This window comes from Python bivittatus, unplaced genomic scaffold (assembly GCF_059951505.1).
Source record: "Python bivittatus isolate LINGU-HERP-01145 unplaced genomic scaffold, Pbiv_v1 ctg000580_np1212, whole genome shotgun sequence".
NCBI classification, from domain to species: Eukaryota; Metazoa; Chordata; class Lepidosauria; order Squamata; family Pythonidae; genus Python; species Python bivittatus.
In genome coordinates, this window is record NW_028277087.1 from 1,832,812 (window position 1) to 1,847,523 (window position 14,712).

Consider the following 14,712-nt stretch of genomic DNA (forward strand, 5'->3'; position numbering starts at 1 on the left):
CAAAACAGAGGGCAAATAAAATGATATTTATATATATTTATAAGAGGGAGGTAAGAGTATTGATGTTGTGAGGCTACTGCCATCATGAGGAGATGGAAGTGAGACGGCAAGAGCATTGGTCTGGAGATGCAAGAATGCACTTGCTACTTTGGAAGATAAGAAATATCCTGAAGTGTATGAGTGTTCCTTGCCCCAAGTAGCGGCCCTCAGTACCTGGTCATTTAGCATTAGTCATTTTTCCCAGCCAAGATTGTCTCCTTCTGCACTGTTCTAACAGTAGGCCATTCTGTACCTGCATGCAGAGGATGATAAAAAACATGCAGTGCTTTCCCTTGCCAGGCATGGCCGCAACAAATTACTGGGGGTGCTGGACAGTCGGCTCCTTCGGTACCCTGCCACAGAATAAGAATGGAGTGGCACTGCTGGATGTCAGTTTGCTTGCATCCACTCTTAGTGAAATATACCATAGGGAAATACATTCATACCCAGCCCACCTTTGTTCAGTGAGCAACAGGAGCCTCTGAGTACCAGTCAGACACCTCCTGTTTGGATAGGCAGTATCTCCAAGGTATTAATGGTTTGAAACTTCATCTTCTAAATCAGGCTGGTGTTTCCCACATTTGTTGGACTACAGCTTCCATCTTCCCCAGTAACATATGCTGGAGACGGCTGAGGGTAATGGGTACAGCGGATTTGGGATGCTCCTGCTTGAAGAAGACAATATTAGTCATAAGAAACAGCCAGTTTCGGGGGGGCGGAGCGTTGGCATTATGGAGTAGCAACGTGGAACGAAGAACTCCCAGTCAGAAGGAACTTAAAAGCTGGACTCCTACGTACAAGCAATGTATACATGAAGGTTGACGGGTGAGTCGGAAGCTGAGAATCCTTAGATTGGAGTTCTGTAAATTATTTTGACTTGGACTTTGTTATTGAAAATAAGCTGGACAGATTTACTTTTGGTTCTGATGCTGGGCAGAGAGCTAAAAAATTTTTTGCCTAGAGGAAAAAATTTAATCCAGCAGGCTTTGCCAGCGTGGACCAGGGTTAAAAAAAAAAACAACAACTCTCCGATAAGAGTTTTGAGCGACTGGAAAGAGTTGAAGTGAATGAAATAAATATGTCAGATAATAAAGATTTAGGAAAGCCTAAAGTGGGGCGGAATCTGGAGGCGGAAGTAAAGATTAATGGAGGAGCTAATCAACGTTCACAGGAAGCTGCCATTGTGCTTAGGCAGAAAGAAGGGAGAGAAAGGAGAAAAGAAAACAACTATGGATTTGGAGGAGATGTTGACAAGATTTGCAGAAATGATGCAGAAAAATAATGAGTCTCTTAGAGCTCAGATGGTGGATGAGATACAGTGGGGCAAAAAAGTATTTAGTCAGCCACCAATTGTGCAAGTTCTCCCACTTAAAAAGATGAGAGAGGCCAGTAATTTTCATCATAGGTATACCTCAACTATGAGAGACAAAATGAGAAACAAAATCCAGAAAATCACATTGTCTGATTTTTAAAGAATTTATTTGCAAATCATGGTGGAAAATAAATATTTGGTCACCTACAAACAAGCAAGATGTCTGGCTCTCACAGACCTGTAACTACTTCTTTAAGAGGCTCCTCTGTCCTCCACTCGTTACCTGTAGTAATGGCACCTGTTTGATCTTGTTATCAGTATAAAAGATACCTGTCCACAACCTCAAACAGTCACACTCCAAACTCCACTATGGCCAAGACCAAAGAGCTGTCGAAGGACACCAGAAACAAAATTGTAGTAGACCTGCACCAGGCTGGGAAGACTGAATCTGCAATAGGCAAGCAGCTTGGTGTGAAGAAATCAACTGTGGGAGCAATAATTAGAAAATGGAAGACATACAAGACCACTGATAATCTCCCTTGATCTGGGGCTCCACGCAAGATCTCACCCCGTGAGGTCAAAATGATCACAAGAACGGTGAGCAAAAATCCCAGAACCACACGGGGGGACTTAGTGAATGACCTGCAGAGAGCTGGGACCAAAGTAACAAAGGCTACCATCAGTAACACACTACGCCGCCAGGGACTCAAATCCTGCAGTGCTAGACATGTCCCCCTGCTTAAGCCAGTACATGTCCGGGCCTGTCTGAAGTTTGCTAGAGAGCATTTGGATGATCCAGAAGAGGATTGGGAGAATGTCATATGGTCAGATGAAACCAAAGTAGAACGCTTTGGTCTAAACTCAACTCGTGTTTGGAGGAGAGAGAATGCTGAGTTGCATCCAAAGAACACCATACCTACTGTGAAGCATGGGGGTGGAAACATCATGCTTTGGGGCTGTTTTTCTGCAAAGGGACCAGGACGACTGATCTGTGTAAAGGAAAGAATGAATGGGGCCATGTATCGTGAGATTTTGAGTGAACACCTCCTTCCATCAGCAAGGGCATTGAAGATGAAACGTGGCTGGGTCTTTCAGCATGACAATGTGAGAAGGCAGGGAGAAGTGAGGGCCTCAAACGAACCATGTTTGCTAGGGGAGAGCGCTGTGCACCATGGGGCAGCCTTGGGGGGACGGCAGGAGGGAGGATGGGCAGAAGGCACACTCGCACCAGAGTGGAGAGGGACGGCAGGAGGGAGGAAAGACTGCAGGCAAGAGGCACGTTCGCACCAGAGTGAAGAGAAACGGCAGGGGGCGGCTGTCGGGTCAAGTGGGGATTGGAATGTGTATTGCGCTGATTGGATTCGGAAAGTGGAATGTCTGCGGTTTTGCGGTTAATTAGCGGCGCTCCGGGGCAGTAAAAAAGGTGAGATTGTGAGCCAAGCCCTCGCAGGAGGGGGAGGACAGATAGGGGGTATAAAAACCTGCCAGACCTTGCTTCGGGGTTCCTCCATTGCTGCGGGAGGGACCCACCTTTGCAAACGTGCCCAATAAAAACTTCTGTCTACTGGATAACCGAACCCGTGTCTGTCGTTTTCTGACAACAATGATCCCAAACACACCGCCTGGGCAACGAAGGAGTGGCTTCGTAAGAAGCATGTCAAGGTCCTGGAGTGGCCTAGCCAGTCTCCAGATCTCAACCCCATGGAAAACCTTTGGAGGGAGTTGAAAGTCCGTGTTGCCCAGCGACAGCCCCAAAACATCACTGCTCTAGAGGAGATCTGCATGGAGGAATGGGCCAAAATAGCAGCAACAGTGTGTGAAAACCTTGTGAAGACTTACAGAAAACGTTTGACCTCTGTCATTGCCAACAAAGGTTATATAACAAAGTATTGAGATGAACTTTTGATATTGACCAAATACTTATTTTCCACCGTGATTTGCAAATAAATTCTTTAAAAATCAGACAATGTGATTTTCTGGATTTTTTCCCCCCATTTTGTGTCTCATAATTGAGGTATACCTATGATGAAAATTACAGGCCTCTCTCATCTTTTTAAGTGGGAGAACTTGCACAATTGGTGGCTGACTAAATACTTTTTTGCCCCACTGTATTAACAGGAGTAAATAAAACACTTTTAGGAATTAAACAAGAAATCAGAGTCATTACCACAAGGGTGGAGGACTTGGAGAAAAAGGCAATATATAATCAGAAGAGGATGTTGGAATATAATACAAAGTTTGAACGATGGGAGTTAAAGATGATTGACATTCAAGATCGTGAACGTAGATCTAACATACATATTCGTGGGCTCCCAGAGGAATCTGGGGAAAATCCTGGGAATCTGAGAGGGAAAGTAATGGAATGGCTGAAGACTCTGGCAAAAGATGTTAACTGGGAAGATGCAGATGTGGAATGTATCCATAGAGCTACCTTTAAGAGAGGAGGACTGACCCCCAGAGATATAATCATAAGATTCCGGAGTTATTATAAGAAATATCTCTTTATGAGAGCTAGTAGACAAGTTAATGGAGGGTTAATGTATAAGATGTCTCCGGTTCAGGTTTTTAATGATCTCTGCCCAGAAACAATAAATTGGAGGAGGAGTGTAAAACCTTGTATTGTTGTTCTGAGAAATAAGGGAATTGTATATAACTGGGGATACCCTGTATTCCTGAAGTTTCGATGGGCAGGGAAATTTTATAAAATAACATCATTGGAAGAGGGCATGGAGTTGTTACACCAGTTGGAGTTAACGAAGCGGAAAGAAGATGAAGATAAAGTAAAAGAACGAGAGGAGGAATTGGAAGCAGTAGGAGGAAAATAGTATAAGTGAAGAAGAAAAAAGAGAAATGGACTGGGAGAAGAAGAACTGGTAATGTTGCTGTTACTCCTAAACCGGGGAACTGCCTTCTCCCCCCTTAAAGAGTTCATAAGTACTATGGGAGAGGTTATTAACTTCTGGAAGAGGGAGGAAGTTTCTTTGTGTGGGTATGGAGGTGGGTGGGGGGGAGGAGGAGAGATTGGGAAATAAGATGTTAGTAAAGAGTTGCACTTTAAAGGACCAGTTAAGAAAGATTTCACAAATTTTATGGATAACCGGTTAAGGTTTACAACTTTAAATGTTAAAGGGCTAGGATCAAATATCAAAAGGAAGAGGGTGGAAGCATTACCGCACAGAGAGAGAGCAGATGTAATATTTTTACAAGAGACACATCAGGTGAAAGAGGATGTAAATGAACTTAAGATGGTCAGCTGTTTAGGAAAAGGCATGTGGAACCTCCAAAGCAAGAGAAGTGGCAATTATTATATCAAAGAAATGTGGTTTCAATGTGATAAAGATAAAAAAGGGTTCTGTGGGCAGATATATAATGATACAGGGTGAATTGGGGGGAGAGGAATATACTTTGGTAAATATTTATGCCCCGAATGTGAAACAGAGGCAGTTTTATGAGAAGGTGTTTAAAGATATGGAGGATTTCCAGAAGGGTTATATTGCAATGACAGGAGATTTTAATATGGTGATGGATAAACAGAAAGACAAATCTAACCCCTCTGTAGATGAGTGTCATAATAAAACTACTGATTTAACCTGGATTATGAATAGAAATGAGTTGAAGGATGTTTGGAGAATAGTACGAGCAGAAGAAAATAAACTTACTTTTTATTCGTCAGTGTTTAAGACCTACTCAAGAATAGATTATATTTTTATATCTAAAAATTTAATTCCTAAAGTAATACTGAAATAGAGGTTATTAAGGTTACAGACCATGCGTTGGTTAATATGGATATTAAAATTAAGAAAGACTAAAAAGAAGCTAAGAGGTGGAGGTTAGATACAGAGATTTTAAATTATAAGCATGTTGTGGATAAAATTGGAAAAGAATGGCAAGGAAAATGGGAAATTAATGATACAGGACAATGTACACAAGTGGCATTATAGGATACAATGAAAACAGTAATGAGAGGAATCTGTATTAGAGAATCATGTGTATTGAAAAGGCAACAGGAAGAGGATGAGAAAAGATTGAAGGAAAAAATTAAAGAGAGTGGAAATACATAAAAGAGACAAAAAGATATTTGCACGATTACAAGCAAAGAGGAAGGAGTTGGAGAATAAAGATATGGAGAAGGTGCAGAGAAATTTAATATATTTGAAAAGGGATTTTTTTGAGTATAGTAATAAAAATTCTAAAATGCTGGCCAGGTCCGCACAATCAAAAAAGGCAAGGAATCTAATTGGAACGATTAAAGATAAAACGGGAAAAAGCTATAATTGGATGTATAAAATAGGAGACTTCCAAGACTTTTATCAGGAATTATATTCCTCAAGGGGTAAACCCATGGGGAAGATTAGAGAATATATAAGGAAATATTGGACAATAAAATTGCAGGAGGATGATAGGAGGGTGATGGAACAACCAGTATTGGATATAGAAATTGAAGAAGTTATCAACAAATTAAAAGGGGGGAAATCCCCAGGAGTAGATGGATTGGTACCAGAATATTACAAAATATTTAAACATTTATTGATACCTAAACTAAAGGTACTATATAATAGAGTAATAGAAGGAGATAAGATTCCATCATCATGGGAACAATTGTTAATTGTACTGTTTCCAAAGATGGATAAAGATTTAATAGATCCGGGATCATATAGACCAGGATGTACAAGCTGGGTTTCGAAGAGGCAGAGGAACTAGAGATCAAATCGCCAACATTCGCTGGATCATGGAGAAAGCACGAGAGTTCCAGAAAAATATCTACTTCTGCTTCATTGACTATGCAAAAGCCTTTGATTGTGTGGATCACAACAAACTGTGGCAAATTCTTAAAGAGATGGGAGTACCAGACCACCTTACCTGTCTCCTGAGAAATCTGTATGCGGGCCAAGAAGCAACAGTTAGAACCGGTCATGGAACAACCGATTGGTTCAAAATAGGGAAAGGTGTACGACAAGGCTGTATACTGTCACCCTGCTTATTTAACCTATATGCAGAGTACCTCATGAGAAATGCCAGGCTGGAAGAATCACAAGCCGGAATTAAGACTGCAGGGAGAATCATCAACAACCTCAGATATGCGGATGATACCACCCTAATGGCAGAAAGTGAAGAAGAACTAAAGAGCCTCTTGATGAGGGTGAAAGAGGAGAGTGCAAAAGCTGGCTTGAAACTCAACATTAAAAAAACTAAGATCATGGCATCTGGACCCATCAATTCCTGGCAAATAGAAGGGGTAGAAATGGAAGCAGTAACAGACTTCATTTATCTGGGCTCCAAGATCACCGCAGACGGAGACTGCAGCCATGAAATTAAAAGACGCTTGCTCCTTGGGAGGAAAGCTATGGCAAGCCTAGATAGCATATTAAAAAGCAGAGACGTCACCTTGCCGACAAAGATCCGCATAGTCAAAGCTATGGTTTTTCCAGTAGTAATGTATGGCTGTGAGAGCTGGACCATAAAGAAGGCTGAGCGCTGAAGAATTGATGCCTTTGAACTGTGGTGCTGGAGAAGACGCTTGAGAGTCCCCTGGACTGCTAGGAGGTCAAACCAGTCAATCTTAAAGGAAATCAACCCTGATTGCTCATTGGAAGGATCGATAATGAAGCTCAAGCTCAGATACTTTGGTCACCTAATGCGAAGAGAGATCTCTTTGGAGAAGACCCTGATGCTGGGAAAGATTGAAGGCAAAAGGAGAAGAGGACGGCAGAGGATGAGATGGTTAGATAGCATCACTGAAGCAATGAGCATGAAACTGAGCAAACTCAGGGAGGCAGTGAAGGACAGGAAGGCCTGGTGCAATATGGTTCATGGGGTCACGAAGAGTCGGAGACGACTTAACGACTAAACAACAACAACATATAGACCAATTTCGTTAATAAATCCGGATGCTAAAATATTGACGGCAATAATGGTGAAAAAATGAACACTTTTCTGTATAGATATATTAATAAGGATCAATGTGATTTTATAGCAGGAAGGCAGATGTCAAATTTAACTGGACGAGTGTTGAACATAATAAATACAATAAATAAAAACAGACTGAAAGCAGGTCTAATAGCTTTGACATATTTAAGGCTTTTGATTGTGTGGAATGGCCAGCTCTAAAAATAATAATAGAAACTTGTGTATGAAAGCATTAAAGGGATTGGGAACAAAAGGAAAATTAAAGTAAGCTTGTTTGCAGATGATACTTTATTAACTATTGAAAACCCCTTGGAGTCATTGGAGGGAATAGAAGGACACTTGAGAGAATTTGAGGAAATGACAGGGCTGGAAATAAATTGGTCCAAATCAGAAATGATGCTATTTAATTACAGCAAGAGGAGAGAGCAATGGTTTATGAATAATAAAAAAATAAATATTAAGTTAAAGAATTTGATAAATTTTTAGGAAGAAATATAACAAGAGAGCTAGATAATTTAGAAATGGAAAATTTTTATAAATTAAGGCAAGAGATTAAAAAGTTGGAGGATTATAGGAAAATTAAATTATCATGGTTTGGCAGAATAGCAATTATGAAAATGAAGATTTTACCTAGAATCAATTTTTTATTTAAGATGTTACCAATTAAGGTATCAGAGACAGAGATGAAGAGTTGGTAAACCATGTTTAATAATCTTTGTAATGGGGACAAGAAAGCAAGAGTGAATAAAAATAGATGGTATAAGTCTCAAAAAGTTCGAGGACTGAGGCTTCCAAATTTAAGATTTTACTATATGGCTAATCAAATAAGTTATATTATAGATGGTATGGTAGGACAAGGAGAGTTGAACTAGTTAGAGATGGAAACGCAAGAAGTGGAATGGAAATTGGAAAATGTATTTTTTAATAAACTAACTAAGAAATGGCTGGATGGGATTGAGAACCCCTTTTTAAAAACTATTTTAAGGATTTGGGCAAAATTTAAAGAAGGAATTGGAAAAGGAATTAAGGGAGAAGAAAATATTTTGAATAAAGGATTGGGTGAAATAAATGAATAGTAAAGATAGAATAAGAGAGGTGTTAAGGGGAAGAAAGATAACGTGGCTTAATTGTCTACAATTAGAGAACTGGATTAGGGAGTGGATAAATGAAAATAAAGAATGTAGAAGTTACACAAGATTTGAAAAGATGATTTTAGAGAGAGAAGACAAAGAAGACAATATAGTTATTAAAGGTGAAACAAGTGAAATTTATATTATTAGAAATTGAAGATCAACAAGATTATCTCAAATCAGTATGGGATTATGATTTAACACAAATAAGTAATCAGAGTTGGGGTAAGATATGGGATACGCATATTTTAAAAACTATGTCAGTAAGGATAAAGGAAAATTATTTTAAATTGATCTGGAGATGGTATCTGACACCTATAGGACTAAACCAAACAGATAGGAAATATTCAGTAACATGTTGGAGGGGATGCCAGGAGTCGGGTACTTATCTACATATGTGGTGGAGTTGTAAACAGGTACAGAAGTTCTGGCAACAGGTATTTAAAGAGATAAATGAGATAATTGGGATAAATTTGGAAGTATGTCTGGATATAGCACTGTTATCAATCACTGTTATGTTTGTATGTATGTGTATGTGTTTATTGAATAAAATAATTAAAAAAGAAACAGCCAGTTTCAAGAGGAGCTTGAAATTTGGGCATGGATGTTGGTGCAGTGGTCTCTGCCCCTTTCCTGCAGCTCTGACTTGAGGGCCCTCTGAGATCCTGTTCTATGTCTGAATTGTATAGATCTACTGCAGGCAACTTGGCAGCTATTATCAGGCTGCAGAATATCAGATTGGGAGGTCACAGCTGAGTTTCGAATTCTTCTTCCCATCTACTGTCCAGATCTGTGCAAAGAGGGAAAATGAACTGCAAATTTACTTTTATGGGATTCTTCTGAATGTGTGAGAGTGACCCTCTTGCACCTGCTGTAAATTCTGTAAATGGGTTTTTCTTCATGTTTGCTCTGGCCAATAAATGGCTGAAGATGCTCCTTCAGCAACCCTCCCTTTTAACATTTTTCTTCCTTTCCAAATCCAGGGCAAACAGGAAACGAAGCCAACCCCGAAGGCACAAGACACAGGACCAGAAGTCACTTGTGGATGTTATGGCAATGGAGACCACTTTGGATGAGGTACCAGAGAAGGAGGATCAGAGAAGAGTCCCCAGCTTGGATGAAGAAGAAAAAAATAAAGCATCAGACAGCAAAGAGGGTAAGGCTGTGGCCTGATGCTTCCTACATTTCTCTCAGTTTCAGAAATATGGTAGAACTCCAGACTCTTTTGGTACTGGGGTATATAGTCCCTTTTGACCCCTGGCAGTTGATATCACAGTTCCAATTCCAGTCTTTTCTAAAAGAAGTGTAGGGGGGAGGGGAAACGTAGAAGACACCTCAAAGTGACTTGGCCAGTGACTTTTATTTAAAAGGCCAGCCTGCTGAAGCAGTTGTCTTTGATCTGTGGAGCCTTCAAGATGTCATTGTCTGATTTGAAGTAACTGTCAAAATTTGAGATTTGATGTGAGGCTTTAAAAGCTTGCTGTTACGTATCCACAAAATACTTACTTATGGGTGATACTTGCATGGTGCTTCTCATTATTACAAATTCCCAAATGCTTTACAATCAATAACTAAAATACAAACAATAGATTAAAACTATGTAAAAATAACACAATTCAGTTTAAAAGTGCGGGAGAAAGGGAACTAACATTCAGGGAAGACCTCAGTGTGGAAATAGGTCAGAAGATGGGCTGCTACCACTGAGAAGGCCCACCTGCAAATAAGGGCCATGAGTCTTTAGGTGGTGGTGGTGGTGGTAGTGGTGTGTGTGTGTGTGTGTGTGTATGAATAAATAACTGTAAAACTGTGTTCTGCATTTCCTGAGATTATCTTCACTTTTTCATATTGGATGAAGTTTTTCTCCTTACTCTCCCTGTCTGTCTCTATATGGGGATAGTGAGTGCACATTCCTAAGAGGTATAATGGTGTTGCTGCTAATGATAATTTATCAGTCACCACCCTTTATTCCTTTGCTTTTACTCTGAGCAAAGTAAAGCTATGGAATATAGAAAGTACAAAAGCAGCAACCAGTTTCTGAAAGCAACAAGTTGCATAACACAAAGAAAAGTTTGGGAGGGGAAAATACCCTTCAGTATTCAACTCCTTTGACTGGTCAGAAAAGAATCTCTTTCCCTTTTTCCTAGCCATTATGTCTGCTTTATCTCTGTTATTCCACCCTTGAGATCTGTTTCTTTTCCTTCATTATTGATGTCTTAAGAGGTTGATGAATGTGGCTGGACATGTAACTGAGAAGTTGTGCCACAGCAAGCTAGCTTGACCATTGAAGTAACTGTGAGCTGCTTGCTAGCATCTTGAAAGAGTGGTTGCTGTCCAGCTGCAGCTACATTTGAATAAAGTTGATTTCGTAGATTCACCTGAGTGTGGCTGGGTCAGAAACAGCTTAGTCACTTGGCAAAATTATACTCAAAGAAGAGATGAGGGGAATGAAAGCCTGTTAAGTCTGTTAGACCTTTTAGTAGTTTTCTGTACCATCAGCCAGAGCAACTTTCTGGATTAATTGTCTGAGTTTGGAGCAGCGCTTTACAGTGATTCCTTGTCTGTTTGACTGTTCGCAGAAAGTGACAATGAGAGCTTATTGCAGTATTCCATGAGAGTTGTGTCATGAGGTTCCGCAGAACTCAGGTTTGTTTCCACATTATCTAACATGAAACCACTGGAGAATGTGGACTGAATTAGTATCCACATTTAGGTGATACCCTGCTTCACCTCTGATCTTCATGGAATCCAGGTGAGGCAATAGATGTCTTAGATAAGGGCTGATAAGTTGAGGCTCTATCCCAGTATTTCTCAACCTTGGCAACTTTAAGATATGTGGACTTCAACTCCCAGAATTCTGGGAGTTGGTCCACATATCTTAAAGTTGCTAAAGTTGAGAAACACTATTCTATCCAGTAGACAAGACAAAAATCCTGTTGGGGAATAGGTTGTCCACCCAGGTGAGAAAGATTCAATCTGTTCTCAGTAAAGATGTTTTTCAGGGAAAGGATAACATGCCAGTTGGAGGTGCACCAGGATCCACCAGTGCCATAGGATCTCAGTGGCCAGAAGCACCTTTTATCCATTTAGGTCAATTCATCAACTGTGGTCTTCGCTGGACAGTGATCTCTCTGCTCTGGTAACCTCATTTGTTTCAATGGCCTGGTGATACCTTGCAGTTCATTGGTTCCAATGCAGAGTAGAAGGGCTGTCGGGAATTCCACTTAATCCCATAGAGCAGTTAAGCATGTGATGCCAGTGCAGATGCCAGTCTGGTTTAAAAGTAAATGCTTTCCTCAAATGAAATTCCAAAACATGTTGCAAGATTGCTGATTCACTCAGCACCTGTTGCATTTCAATGAACATGGATAATTGGGACCTTTAAAAATTAAGCCTGAATGAGAGGCGGGGAAGGTAGACTTTGAATATTCTATCACCATGCAAAGCAAGGAGAATGATTTAAAATGTAATACAAAATTCTGAAATTCTCAGTTTCTGTTTTTTAAAAAAGTGGATAACAGAAGAATGAGTGAACAAGGTCTGACATTTTAGAAGCTATAATATAGCACAGTTTTCTAATGTTCAGGCATTTCCAACTTTGTAGGTTGTGAGATTCCTAATCTTTCCACTTCACTATAGAAATAGAATGGACAGTAGCATAAGCATTATACGTATTTTTCCAGGTCATAGAAGTTGGATTTCTTCAACGAAAGCTCTATCCCAACAATCTCCAAACTATGATCCAGGCCATTAATGTGCTGTGAAAAATATATTTAATTAAAATTAAATCTCCTAACAGCCTACGTTTCCCTCATCATGAAAGGATTTAGAACAGCTGAATAGGACTGTATTTTTGGCTTAATTGTTGTTCCTTTTTATATTCATTTTTATTTCATTTGCTCACACATAATGCTAAATCAGGAATTTTTAAGACCGTGGTTTGATGAGTAAGGTGTAGTGGTCTGTTTGCACATAATGCTTACAATATTTTGTTACAAAATGTAACAATTTATTGTCACAATAAATGTATATACATTTTTATATAAATGGAAGAATGAATGAAGGGTTCACCGATTACTTAAACCCAAACCAAGGTACATTGTAGCATAATGCTAAGCAAGGACAATGTGGGGTTAAAGTCGAAATATTTAAGATTTTAAATAGTCTCTGCTTTTAATTAGTTAATTGATAATAATAACAATACTGCTGTTGATTTAATGGAGATCTGGCCAATATTCCCTTTTTTGTAGATGGCATATTCTGAGCCAATTCAGAATTCTTACACCTTGGTAGGCCTGTTTCTCCTGCTCCTCAAGCAAGAGAAGGAGTCCACTAGTGTGTGGCAAAGGCACTGCACAACCAGAGCCAGTGGCTCCCTGCGGCTCTCTCTCAAAAAAAGCAGCAGCACATTGAGCAATACGTGCTTGGCTTCTGTGCAAGCCCCCACAGTTACAGCCTGAAATAAATGGCCTGAAAAATGCCAATGTCTCCTGGGGGATGAGAGATAAGTGGCACCGGCAGAGCATCGGAGCCTTGAGAAGAGGAGGGGAGAGAGATGAATTGTTGTGTTCGAGATGAACAGCTTTTAAATTAGAGCTGAACCCTGCTACAGGCAACTGCTAAAGTGACAGGGTTGATGGGATGGAGGCTGTCAGCCCCGTTCCTTGAAGTCTGCCTTTGTGGCTGAGCAGTGTTTGTGGCTCTTTCTGAGATGTTGCTGTCATCTCCTGGGCTCAGTTATCCTTGGTTAATGTGAACCCTTAGGAGCCAGCCCCTGCGTCTGGTTCATGAACTTTGTGTAAATAGGGAGCTAGCTTTTTTTTTTCAGATTTTGAGTTAGATTTTACACAGAACTGGTCAACAGATGTGTTGGTGACTTCTTTGTTGGCCAACATGTTAACTTTCTGCCAGTGTCCTCCCTTTGGTTCCCACCATGGCTGACTCCCATATTCATATCAATCCATTCCTTGATGACAGCAGCGTCAGATAATTCAGTTATGAATGACAGATCAGATAACCAGAAAGATAATTCTATTTTTTTAATGGTGGGTAGATCCCATGTGGAATCACTGAAGCTTTGTGAATCAGCCTTTGGCAATTCAAGCTCTTCTAACCAAAGCAGAATCATGACTGTTCTTTCCTGAGAAAAATCTTCTATGCAGGGCTACTTAATCACTTTCCAGAGTTGGATATTCGATATTTTCTTTTGCCTCCCACCCAAGAAAGCAGAAAAGGGGAGAATCTTGAAATAGGCTGACTAACTTGGACCAAATTGGTGTCAGCTAATCCAGCATCCTGCTATCCATAGATCTTTCTGAAACTCTCCAGAACAAAGTGGGAAAGCAAAACACTCTCCTTTGGTTGATTCCAGAAATTGGATGTTATTATAGTAGTATACTATTGCTCATTCGGCAAACAGTTGTCACGACTAGTGGCCCTTTAGGACATGTTTGTTTCACTTGGCTTATTGACTTGACTCCTGTGATGACACTTGAATAACAGTATACGTGACACAGTTCCCAGTGCCTGCCCCATTTTGGGATGACTCCACAGCGTCTTTCCCCAACTTGATATCTTCTGGCTGTGAACCTAACTCTCATTATCCACAGCCAGCATAGGAGGTTATATATTCGGCAAATCTGGTAACTGCTATTCAGAAGCAACAGAGGACAACAGCCATGTTCTTTGGTTGCTCAGGACCTGGTGATTGGAGACAGCTTCATTCTCCCTTGTGTGTGGAGGGTTACTATAATCTTTCCTGGAATGGCCACAGAGAAATCCAGTCTGATTTTTCATTCAGTGCATTTGTTTATCTAAGGAAATTCATTATTCCTTTCCATGCGGTGCTCAAAAACAGCTTTATTGCGAAGCATTACTTACAAGCTGTATCTTGTTACTTTCTTTTATTTTTAAATAAGTGGCTGTAAATAAGACTGTTCAAATGCCAGCTCCTGGGAAGTGTTTTGACACCGACTTCTGCCAACAAAGACTTCTTGGGTGGAGGGCGGAGAGTTTGAACAGTTTTCTCTTGGTTGGGGTTTAATCGTTTCACAGAGCTCCCTGCTATGTTCAGGCCACTCTGATTTTGCCTGCTCCACCTTCCTGGCCACTGGCATTGCTGGGCTCTGAGATCAGCTTCTGAAAATTGGGAAGGTAGCTGGTAAATCTTGCAGATGAGGGCTGCAGTTACTTCATGGCTGCTCATCTCTCTTGTTTGAGAAATGTCTTCCGAAAACAGAGTGACATTCTGTAGGCAGAAGGGTCCAGATGTTCTTGTCTCATGCGAGTATAGATGGGATGGTGCCTCTCTGGTGGACTGTTATTTAC

At 40.4% G+C, this 14,712-nt stretch overlaps 1 protein-coding gene across 2 annotated transcripts in view; it reads left to right on the plus strand.

Moving 5' to 3' along the window:
* The window catches only part of KDM4B (lysine demethylase 4B), a 180,842-nt gene that overhangs the window by 131,394 nt on the left and 34,736 nt on the right, over positions 1–14,712 (plus strand). For both annotated transcript variants that reach the window (XM_088149338.1, XM_088149339.1), the window contains exon 10: positions 9,372–9,544. In XM_088149338.1, coding sequence (XP_088005464.1) covers positions 9,372–9,544 — 173 coding nt within the window. The remainder of the gene's footprint in view (positions 1–9,371; positions 9,545–14,712) is intronic.